Below are 12,687 nucleotides of genomic sequence, written 5' to 3' on the forward strand. Positions count from 1 at the left end.
TCATCAGTTACTTTGCTGCTCAACATAAAAACTCTTCTACTACTTTTTGCACCTCATTTCCTCATATAATTCCCTCACAATTGCCCAATTTAATTTTTACCACATTCAAACATTCAATTACTCTTGTTGATGTTAATCCTGTAACTTCTCTTCAAGACACTATCCATTGTGCCCACATATTCTTCCAAATCTTTGGTGCCTTTGACCAAATTAAAATGTCATCGGTAAATCTAAAAGGTTTTATTTCTTCTCTTTAACTTCAATTTTCTTTCCCAATTTCTCCATGGCTTCTTTTAACAGTTGTTCAATGTACAGATTGAATGATATCAGGGATAGCTTATGATCCTATCTTCTCCTTTCTCAGCTGTTGCTTACCTTTCATGTCTTATGGCTCTTAACTTGTACATGACCCATGATCACTTGCTCAATATTATTACTTGTTTACTAGCACAGGTCATGAGTGAGTTTTGATACCAAGGTTGAAGCACTGAGCATACAATGTCAGTGAAGTTAGCTTAGCAGCAGTTGTGGAGTATTCTTGTCCATCTGGCAATAACTGTAATGCAAGCAGTCTACAATCTGTAAAATGAAAGCTACACCATACTCACCACTGACACTGCCACTTCTTTCTGGCGCTATTAAGTAAAAAACTTCCACAATGAAACAGGTATAATAAATACCCTAAAGAATTTATTAAGTCCGATACACTGGACATTTAAGACATACAGAAAATGTCAGTTAATGTGGTTTATGTTGAAAACAGTGACCACAGGGAAATCTGCAGACTTTCAACCAGTCTGTCACCTGAGAGAAAGCTGTTTGGTGTAAAAATAAAGAATCAGATGCTGATCTGACACCCACTGAAGACACCTTGCAGCTAAGGTGAAACGCATCTCAGTGCACAAGGTAAATAAAAACGCTTAATGTGCAGCATGCAAATTTTTGTTCTGAACTACTATAATTTAAGACAGAAACTTCTTATTGGTACTTTACCTGAATATGTTTCAATTCAACATGTTAACTTATACACTTTTACTACAAAATTCAATTTTACATTGAAATTCAGATATGTGTGAAAAATTAGTTCTTTCTTCACTTACCAAAAACTTCAATGACGAAATATATCTCATCACTTGTGTCATAAACACTGTTCTTAATAGATTCTGTGATCAATATTCTTGGATACGAGATTATGACTTTGCCACAGTGGTCTGTATTTGCACTTGGGAGTTTTGCAGATATAGTAATAAGCATATGGTGATGATTAAGAGTTTAATCCAAAGATACTAATTCTTTACACACCAGACAAAGAATTGTGCAACAAAGAGAACACTGAGTGTGTTTACATCTCAAATGTTGGTTGGACAAAGCTTACAGTTGCCCCTAAATTTGAAGCATCAAACTTCAAGTCAATTGGACGAATTAAATATACATTACATCTTGTGATAAACATTCTGTGTACTGTGTATGGATATTCTGCATAAGAAAAAGAGAATACTCTTTTATGCAAAGAAAAATTTAATAAAAAGAAACATAGAAAAGTTCAGTCCATTCTCGCAAAAAAAAAAAAAAAAAAAAAAAAAAAAAAAAAAAAAAAAAAAACAACCAAATGATCTATCGTCAGTGCAAATAATGAAAAAAAAAAGACAAATTCTTACAAAATTATTTACAGCTGTTCAAACAAAATGCAGTCTCTGTAAGTATAAATAACGAAAAAACTAATAAAAAAAGACATACAGATTTTGGTAACTGATGTTATAAAAAGCTTTCCTAGTATTAAATAACTTCCATTTGTTCACAATGATGTAGTACTTATTCAAGAATTTTACTGTGATTGTTCACAACACAAAAATTGTGAGAATAAAGACACTAAGAATTTGACATCGCTAAAAGACAATTCCAAAACATTCATATCACATTTCACCCTTTAGTGGAAGCTATAAGACTGTTCTTTGGCGTATAAGCAGTAGCATTCGGATCTAAATTAGAGACATTGCAAGTGACACACGAGCTCTGAGTCTCTATTACACACAGTTTTGATGTTCCAGGGCAACTAGGCTGCTCTGGACCAAATGAATCAGTGGGCATTATTGCTAAAACCTGTGCAATCTTGCATTTCAGCTGTTCGATTTCTTTTTCTTGAGCTCGAATGACATCTGAAAAAAAAAAAAAAAATTTTTTTTTGACGGTATTATATGAGGCTTCATTGTTAAGATACCAATTCTGTAAGCCTAACCACAATAATTATACACATTTGATCGAATATCTGTAACTACTGACAGAAAGGTACAATACATATGTAGAATTGTGGACAGTTGGGAGTGTGAGTCTCACGCGAAGCGTGCAAGGGATAAGTCCCTGCAGTCGCGCTATTCATCTGTGTCCTCGGTGGCTCAGATGGATAGAGCGTCTGCCATGTAAGAAGGAGATCCCGGGTTCAAGTCCCGGTCGGGGCACACATTTTCAGCTGTCCACATCGAGGTATAACAACACCACCTGTCTGCAGCTGAGGTTGTCAGTTAGTCATCATTTATTCCAGGGAAAAGCTGCACGGTCATCAACAGTAACTGTTCTTTCGAGAACAAGTTATTGTCTTCATATATACCGACAGAAGATTGACAGTGCATTACAACTATAAAAGATGAAAAGTGAGAAGAAAAAAGTTTGGAACATAAAAACATGCTTCTGTTTTATAAATAGAGCCATAGTGCGACCTCCACCAAGTGATCAGATGAGAGGAAACGCAGATGCCAAACAAAAATGCAAAAAACTGTAAGTAATCACTTATTTGCATAAAAAAATGAGACATGAACTATACATGTTGAAACAGAACTCTATCATTCTAGATCCTACTGATGACGTCTTAAAGTGAAAAAGATGAAACACATTTGGGAGAAATAAAATACAGTGCAGCAAGAAAAGGCTTTTTCTTTTTTTATATATAAAACAAATATTTCTGTCCTTGCTGCAGAGGATAGCCGTGCAAACATTTGTTAAGTATGCTTGTCAGAATAGCTTCCTCAGGCTGAAGCTCTGTTCTTCCACAGTTTGACAGTTCGTGATGCCTGCAAGAAATTTCACCCTAGAGCAATATGACTGGATTCTGCTGAAATGGCAAATTTGAAGGTATGTTTGTTCTGTTGATTGATAGTTATTCTTGCAACACATGTTACTATCAGCTGGACGTATTTCCCGTTTGTAATCTTCAGCACAACTGCTTATCATGAAACATACAAGCAGTCTTCTTTAGGTGGCAACGGGGGGGAAAAAAAAAAGTCGACTAGACCCTGGAATGGTTGGCCAAGAGAGAGTTCCTGTCATCTTGGTAACTGCCATTCGTGGAGGATTTTCTTCTGTGGCATCCTCATCTCCATAGATGGTTGCCTCACTTACATTTTCCTGAAATCAGCAGCTAGGTGACCAGCTAGTATCTCTGTATGGCGATACGGAACAGCTGTATGAGTTCAGGAGTGATCTCGTTCAGAGTACAGCGATGAGGTTTGCCGCACAGATCAACTCGAATGGTATGCAGTTGATTGGCATGAAATGATCTTTGATGATGGTTATGACCTGTGGCATAGCAAACGTTGAACATCTCTCTCTGCAGTACTGCACATGTCCAGGGCATGCACAAAACAGTGGAAACATATCTGTGTGAAGTCCTCCAACTGACTTTTCTGCCACAAGGCATTATACTTGGCAGAGGGGTTAGTTGTACCTGTGTTAGTCAGCTACTGGTTTACCGTTTGATGACTGTGGCCAAAATCTAAGTCGCCCAAGTCCATCCTTCTTAGCACATTCGAGTGGTGGCAGAGATTGGTGATAAAGATCAACACACTTCTTCTTGAACATTCTCTATTACCTCCTGACACAGGTGCTCACAATTCATGGCTCCTATCTCTTGTTTACTTGGTCAGACAGTTCTGCCTTCCACAAACTGCTGCCTTTCTTTTCTTATTACTTGATGTGTGAGATAGCTGATGTGGTCATGGTCCATCACAACTGCCCTTAAGGACCACTGTCAGAATACTTCATTTGTCAGACTCTTTTCTGTTTAATTTCCTCAACGTGCTTGCCACCTGATGAATTCACTGGTTGTTGTGACATCCTTTACCAGAAGGGCTTGGTACTTGTCTTCTACAACTCTTTTCATCTAATGTACAGGGACAAAACAACCTGTAAGTAAGAGTTGGGTCGGGTTGATTTCAGGGGAAGAGACCAAACTGCGAGGTCATCGGTCTCATCAGATTAGGGAAGGATGGGGAAGGAAGTTGGCCGTGCCCTTTCAAAGGAACCATCCCAGCATTTGCCTGAAGCGATTTAGGGAAATCACAGAAAACCTAAATCAGGATGGCCGGACGCGGGATTGAACCGTCGTCCTCCCAAATGTGAGTCCATTGTGCTAACCACTGTGCCACCTCGCTCGGTTGTAAGTAAGACCTTGTCATTTCCCCATGATGATGTTCTTCCACTAAGTGGTTTTGTTGCTGTTCATCAGCAATTTAAGGAGCTTCTCTTAATGTTCTCACATACTACTGGGCCATGGTGTCCAAATCAAAGTACATACTTGCCAAACAAATCACATCATCCCACCTATTCTACCTGGAAACTCGGTCAAACCCTTACAGCATTTCGTTGGATCTGACCAGCCATGGTGACATAAATGTTCTGAAGTACCCAGTATCTCCAACAAAAAATGTCAAACTGTAATTACAATGAAGTCAAAATCTGAAGTTGGGTTAGTAATGAAGCACAACACTTAGCACTAAAAGCATGTTTATTATGAACACCAACATATAGATAGTACAGAACTGAGCTCCTGGACGGAAAGGTTACTATTTATATGAACACTGAATAGTTCAGAGTATACTAACACTGGCAAAACAAGGAACTCCTATAACCTTCCAGAAATGATAAATACTAAATACTAAATAAAACGTAATGGCTGACTATTCTGATTCCATGGAAAAATGGTGGGTGAACACTCCAACAATTATTCCATCATCTGATTGTTCCAGCTATTCATTACATGCTTCAGGCCTTTTGTTCGACAGCCTTTCTATTAAAATTTTCAAATTTTTTACATCTTAAATTTCTGAAAAAGTCAAATGAAGTTTTCCTTTTGGTGCAACAAACTGTGACAAAAGTATTCTACCTTAAAAACCTCCTATCAAAAACTGTGAAGCAAAGCTTGAGTTGGGTGTGCCACGTGCGGTGTTTCACAGCCCATGAGTTACTCATATATGAGGAGGCTTAAAAGTGTAAGTTACACAAATGTATGACACTACTTTTCAACAAAATCATCAAGTCTCTGTAAAAATGGTTGAAATGCTCTACCAGTCACCAAGTTCCTTGCTGACAGAAATCCGTTCCTAGCTCACATAGCCATTTGAGAATTGCTGTGTGAAAGTCCTCATCTTTGGGAAATCTGTTCCCCCTCAGCTTGCTGAAGAGATAGAACTCTATTGTGAAAGATTTGTACTGCATGGTGAATCTTCTAAACCTCCTATCAAAAACTGTGGAGCAAAGCTTGAGCTGGGTGTGCCACGTGTGGTGTTTCACTGTTCTGTAGGAGGAGAATGTCTTTTTCCAAGCCTCTTGTTCTTTATGGATCTAAGCAGCAATTTCTGTACTGCACAGTAAGAATGAGTATTAATGGCCAAGCTCTTTGTCGTAAACTCTGTGGACATAAATCTTTTACAATTAAAAAAAAAGAAAAAAAAAATTGTTGCCATGACCTCCTCTGCTGACAGCACAACTTTGCATTTCTTCCGCAGAGGCAACAAGTTGTGGCTCAAATTCTAAAAACACTCACTTTGTTGCAGGTGTGAAGTGATGGACCCGTGTGTAGTTGTCCATTATGTTGTGGCCTAGGAAATCATTGTGTTATATGGAGTAATGCTCAAGCAAGATCAGAGATTTCATAAACCTTGTGCCTTTGTGAGCAGGTGACAGTGATCACAGAACGCAGCATGAGCACTATTTACGATTCTGTAGACGAGCTCTGCCAATGGAATGAGTACTGCCAATGAGATGCAATCCGCAGCGCAATACCCATGATAACGTCATTCTGTGATTGCTGGGAATTAGTTCCTCCATCACCTGGACACTTATCTGTGGTCGATGTCATTCCTTCATAATCAGTATCACACTAATCTGTGAGGCCTTGGTCAAATTGTAGGAACTGTGGTGTCACCGCCAGACACCACACTTGCTAGGTGGTAGCCTTTAAATCGGCCGCGGTCCGGTAGTATACGTTGGACCCGTGTGTCGCCACTGTCAGTGATTGCAGACCGAGCGCCACCACACGGCAGGTCTAGAGAGACTTACTAGCACTCGCCCAGTTGTACAGCAGACGTTCATAGGAATGGTTCACTGACAATCATGCTCTCATTTGCCGAGACGATAGTTAGCATAGCCTTCAGCTACGTCATTTGCAATGACCTAGCAAGGCGCCGTATTCAATTAATATTGAAATTTTAACACATGTACCGTCAAGAGCGCTGTACACCAAATATGGATTAAAGTTAAGTATCACATCATCTACATACTTTATTTGCAATTCTCAAGACATTGTCCTGTTCCAGACCTCACGCCAGTCTGCGTGTAATTAAACACGTGCATTTCGGCCTCCTCTAGTAACACGGTGTTGGCTCTTCTGCCAACACTTCATATGGCGACGAAGATTTAACGGTCGTATTGCTCTAATTTACTTGTCATGGCTTCGCCACAATCTCCAGATGTACTGTCCAAATTTTATCGCTTGCAGAATCAGCAGACGCAGGCGTTATTGGATGCCCTTGGACAGCTCGTCCAGGGTCAACGTGCAATGCAAAACGATGCCAAACACCGCCGCTTCACCACTACCGCAGCCACAACATGCAGTTGCACCACCTTTTCGTCCTTTTGATGCGGCACTGGAAAGCTGGACGGAGTGGTCACGCCAATTTGGATTCCATCTCGCTGCCTACAGAATTCAAGGTAACAAGCGGCAGCCTTTTTTGTTAGCATCCGTAGGCGTATCCACGTACCGAGTGATAGTGAAATTATTTCCCCGACGCGACGTAGCCAACTCTGTCCTACGAAGAAATTTTGTCGGCATTAGATGCATATTTCAAGGAATCAGTCAATGTAGTCTCCAAACGGTATACGTTCTTTCGTACAAGACATACGGCCGGTCAAACTAATCGGGAGTGGGTTGCAACTTTGCAAGGCCTTACTAGGGATTGTGCTTTTGAGTGTGAATGTGTACTCCCTTATTCAGATACTATGGTGCGTGATGCAATTGCACAGAACGTTTCTGATGTTCGTATAAGGGAACAGATTTTGAAACTAGTCAATCCCTCCCTTCAACAAGTGATGGATATATTGGATCGGCGGGAGACACTTGACTTTGCTCAGGAATCATTTGCAACTTTGCCAGCCGTGTGTGACGTTAACCGGCCCGCCGGGCGAGCTGCCCGGAACAGTAAACAGCCCTCGCGCTCGTCCGCGCAGCTGCTGCCAAGCTCTCCGCTACGTTTGCCGTGCAAGCAGGCAAATGCAGAGCTAAAGTCCTGCCCGCGGTGTGCTACTAGACATTCGCGTGAGCATTGCCCGTCACGCCAAGCTATTTGCTTTTTCTGTAATAAAAAAGGACATGTTCAAAGTGTTTGCCAGAAAAAGCTTAGATCGGACGCTACCAACCATTCCAGGCCCTTTGCTTCGCGCCGGAATCGAACCAAGAATACACGGGCTCATGAACCTTCGCCCATGGACATATTCATGCAGTTCATTCCACTCCGCCCAGTGCCACTCTCTCTAACAGTGACTGTGTTCGTCCCACAAAAAGTGTGCGTCGACGTCGCAGGAAATCACGTCAATTAGCAAGTGATTCTGTACCAGTGTCTGTTCACGTTGCACGAGACAGTCGCTCTTGTCGTCGGCAGGACAATAAACTTTTTGTAGATTTGGACTTTCATGGCAAGGTCATACCGTTCCAGCTCGATACCGGAGCTGCAGTTTCACTAATCACTAAAGACACGTACAAACAACTGGGCACACCTCCATTGCGTGCCGCAAATGTTCAGTTAAATAGTTATTCCGGTCAGAATATCCCTGTGTTAGGACAGTGCAGCCTTCTTGCAACATACAAGGGACAAACAAAACTTGTGTCATTTTACGTACTTCGTTCTTCTTCTGCAGTGAACTTGTTTGGTTTAGATTTATTTCAGTTGTTTAACTTGTCTGTAGTCAATCAGGTCCTATCAGTGAACCAGACTGTGCCTTCAGCCAGTGTTTCGTGTCTATGTGAAGAATTTGCAGACATTTTTTGCACCGGGCCTTGGTTGGGCTAAGAACTATCAAGCACATTTGGAACTGAAAGTAAACGCGCCACCGAAATTTTTCCGAGCGCGCAATGTTCCCCACGCATTGCGTGATGAGGTCGCAAAAACATTACACGATTTGGAATCACAAGGTGTGATTGAACGTGTGCAGGCTTCTCTCTGGGCCTCACCCTTAGCAATTTTGCCAAAACCTTCCGGAAAATTGAGACATTGTGTGGACTTCAAGGCAATGGTGAATCCACAACTAGTGATTGCAACTTTTCCTTTTCCCTGCCCGGAAGATCTTTTTGACAAACTGTGCCCGGGTAAATATTTTTCGAAGTTGGACCTCGCAGATGCGTACTTGCAAATACCGGTGGACGAAGACTCCCAGCGCGTCTTGGTGGTTAACACGCATCTTGGTTTGTATCGATTCAAAAGACTGCCATTTGGGTGTGCATCCGCCCCTGCATTGTTTCAGCAATATCTGCAAACAGTTTGTGCGTCGGTCCCTACTGCAGCAAACTATCTGGACGATATTGTGATCTCCGGAAAGACAGAAGAAGAACATTTAGCCAATCTCAGAACATTATTTCAGGTCTTGCGACAAAATGGTCTTCGCTTGCAGAAGGACAAATGTGTGTTTTTTGCTCGTGACTTACCCTATCTGGGACATGTAATAAATGCCCACGGCATCCATCCGCGTCCCGAGCACCTCCGTGCCATACAAGACTTGCCTTCGCCGCAGAATTTGAAGCAGCTACAGAGTGTGCTGGGAAAAATGAATTCCTATAAGAACTATGTGCGCAACGCCTCTTCCATTTCAGCTCCGCTTCATCGCTTACGCCGTAAAGGTGTTCCGTTTGTCTGGACGACGGAATGCGAATGCGCCTTTCGCCAGTTGAAATCGGCGTTGCTTTCCACTACTTGCCTTATGCCATTCGATCCCCAGAAACCCCTTTTGTTGATGGTAGATGCCTCGGATTTTGGGATCGGTGCTGTGCTTGTGCACAAAGATGGATCGCATGATCGCCCTATTGCCTTTGCGTCCAAATTGCTCTCGTCTGCGCAAAGAAATTATTCAGATTGAGAAAGAAGCTCTGGCTCTCGTATTTGGTGTTAAAAAGTTTCATGATTTCTTGTATGGTCGTCACTTTACCATCATCACAGACCACAAACCTTTGACGTCGCTTTTTCATCCAAACAAGCCTGTACCTCCATGTACAGCGCAGAAATTCATTCGCTGGTCTATTTTCCTCTCGCAGTACCGCTACGATATCTTGTATCGATCCACAGCTAAGCACGGAAACGCTGATGCGTTGTCCCATTTGCCTGTTGCTAAGGATAGAGCATTCGATTCTTCCGAACTTGCTTGCATGTTCATTGATGCGGAAACCGCTGACGTGGTCGAATCGTTTCCGATTGATTTTCGTCGTGTAGCTACTGCCACAGCTGCTGACCCTGTCCTTGCTACCGTTTCGCGTTTTGTTGCTACGCAATCGCCGTTGTCATAGTCACGGATCGAGGATCCGTTGGTTTGCCGATTTTTTGCTCACACGGAGAGTCTTTTTGTTCGACGTGGTGTTTTGCTGTTGCGTTCTGATAATGATCAGTCCAGGGTCGTGGTCCCACGTTCGTTACAGTCCTCTGTCTTACGGCTTCTCCACCAAGGTCATTGGGGTATAGTGCGAACGAAACAACTTGCTCGTCAGCACTGTACTTGGTTCGGAATTGATGCTACGATTACGAATATGTGCTCTTCTTGTATGGCGTGTGCCGAACAACAATCCGCAGCACCGCGGAAATTCTTTGCATGGCCGAAAGCCACTTCCCCTTGGCAACGCTTGCACATCGATTTTGCTGGTCCATTCTGGAATGCTCGATGGTTGGTTGTGGTCGATTCCTTCAGTAATTTTCCCTTTGTTGTACGGATGTCTTCCACAACGTCGTCTGCCACCATCCAAGTGTTATCTGCTATCTTTTGCATTGAAGGTCTTCCACAGACTATTGTTTCCGACAATGGCCCACAATTCATGTCCGCAGAATTTCAGTCATTCTGCAAGGCCAATGGTATTCAACATCTGACATCCGCACCGTTTTCGCCTCAGTCAAACGGTGCCGCTGAACGATTGGTTCGGACTTTCAAGTCACAGATGTTGAAGTTGAAAGAGTCTCATTCTCGGGAGGACGCGTTATTGCTCTTTTTGTCCTCGTATCGCTCTTAGCCCCGAGATGGCCGCTCGCCGGCTGCGTTGCTCCACGGTCGTCCTCATCAAACCTTGATGTCTTTGCTGCATCCGCCGCATCAGGTTCCTGTGCAGTGGCAGCCACCTGTTTTTGCTCCAGGCGACGTTGTATACTATTGCACCTATCGAGGTTTACAGCATTGGCTCGCAGGGCGCATTCTTCGCTGCCTCGGCCGCGCTATGTATCTGGTTTTGGGAGCCTCTGGTGAGGTGCGTCGGCATCTCCATCAGCTGCGCCTCTGTCATCGCACGGGTTCTGCCGCTCCCCGTCTGCTTTCAGCGACAGTGCCGTCAGGTCAGCACCCTGGGGACCCATCTACTGGCTCGCCTCATCCCCAGGTGTTACCGACGCTGCCTTCCATTTTGCCCCATGGCGACGCGACGCCGCCGCCTGTTCTCCCGCCGGCGACGCCCGCAGTGGACGCGTCGCTGCAGCCGCCGGGCGCCTCCCTGGGTCACGCGCCGCCGATCGCTTCCCGTGACCAGCTGTCCTCCGCCATGGAACTCTTGGCCGCTCTGGACCAGATGTCGTCTTCACCCGTCGGCTGCCCCGACGCGATGGAGGTCGAATCTTCGGCCCCTCCTGTCTGTTTACGGGTGCATACACCGCATGTTGGCGTGCACCCTGGACTAGGTTTTCAGGCGTTTCCTAGCTCCCCTCGGACCGAATGGCCGGGTGTGGGTGGCACAGCCTCGCCTGTTGTTAGGCTCCCCACCTCGTCGCATGCGTCAACATGGGGTCCTCCCCACGGCGGGCGGAAGCCTTATAACACAACCGTACGCCGATTTGCGGGGGAGGAATGTGGTGTCACCGCCAGACACCACACTTGCTAGGTGGTAGCCTTTAAATCGGCCGCGGTCCGGTAGTATACGTTGGACCCGCGTGTCACCACTGTCAGTGATTGCAGACCGAGCGCCACCACACGGCAGGTCTAGAGAGACTTACTAGCACTCGCCCAGTTGTACAGCAGACGTTCATAGGAATGGTTCACTGACAATCATGCTCTCATTTGCCGAGACGATAGTTAGCATAGCCTTCAGCTATGTCATTTGCTACGACCTAGCAAGGCGCCGTATTCAATTAATATTGAAATTATAACACATGTACTGTCAAGAGCGCTGTACACCAAATATGGATTAAAGTTAAGTATCACATCATCTACGTACTTTATTTGCAATTCTCAAGACATTGTCCTGTTCCAGACCTCACGCCAGTCTGCGTGTAATTAAACGCGTGCATTTCGGCCTCCTCTAATAACACGGTGTTGGCTCTTCTGCCAACACTTCAGGAACCATTTCAGTACAGCTGGATGGAGCACTGCATTTGGTCCATACATCACTAGAATTCTGATGTGAATCTGTGTGCTGCTAACAAGATTCTTACTGTCCTATATACTACAACTCTAAAGTAACTTCCACTTTTTATGCTATTTCGCTTGCAAAATGTGATGCATGTGTTATCTGAACTGCAGTATAACTGTGTCTACAAGCAACTCTGTGTCTTCTGACAATGCTCTTGTTGTGCAATGGTCTTAGTGTGGGACAATGTGTGTAACTTACTTTCTGAATACCTTACATATTATGACAATCATGGGACGCAATATAATGTGAAACTAATGTGACCATATAGTAGGTGAAATATCATACTTTCTATCACTGGAACAATTCTGGAAGCATGCATCTAAGGACCAAGTAACTTAAAAGGTAATCAGATTGACCGATTCTTGAGTATTATTCAGATGAGGTCTACACACAGTTCTCAGATGAACTCCTGATACACTTGTTGCCTGTTCTTCCAGCTTCTGAATTTTCACATATTGTTATTTTCTCTTCCACTACATCTGTTGAATTTTCTCAGCAAAGATTTCTAAACAATTCCCTATTGTTTAAAAGCAGAGCTCAGGAAGGAATAATCTAAGACCTCCTGTGCTCAATACATGACAAGCATTGTTCCTAGTAGCAACAATTACTTCTACTATTCTTCTCAAAGTACAAAAATATTTTCAGAACGCAGTCAAATGCTTTTAACAAACAGCAATATTATGTGGTATTCCCAAAATAACACTTATCAAGAAAGCCTAATGGGATGAGAAGACACATACAGTAAAGTAGCAAAATGTTTTCACATTCTATAT

General features: G+C 43.4%; 1 protein-coding gene across 1 annotated transcript in view; it reads right to left on the reverse strand.

The window, feature by feature from the left end:
• Positions 1-1,729: 1,729 nt before the first annotated feature.
• The window catches only part of LOC126263172 (macoilin-1), a 153,376-nt gene continuing 142,418 nt past the window's right edge, over positions 1,730-12,687 (reverse strand). The window contains exon 14 of the mRNA XM_049960219.1: positions 1,730-2,156. Coding sequence (XP_049816176.1) covers positions 1,921-2,156 — 236 coding nt within the window. The 3' untranslated portion in view covers positions 1,730-1,920. The remainder of the gene's footprint in view (positions 2,157-12,687) is intronic.

Source organism: Schistocerca nitens, chromosome 6 (assembly GCF_023898315.1).
Source record: "Schistocerca nitens isolate TAMUIC-IGC-003100 chromosome 6, iqSchNite1.1, whole genome shotgun sequence".
Classification (NCBI taxonomy): Eukaryota; Metazoa; Arthropoda; class Insecta; order Orthoptera; family Acrididae; genus Schistocerca; species Schistocerca nitens.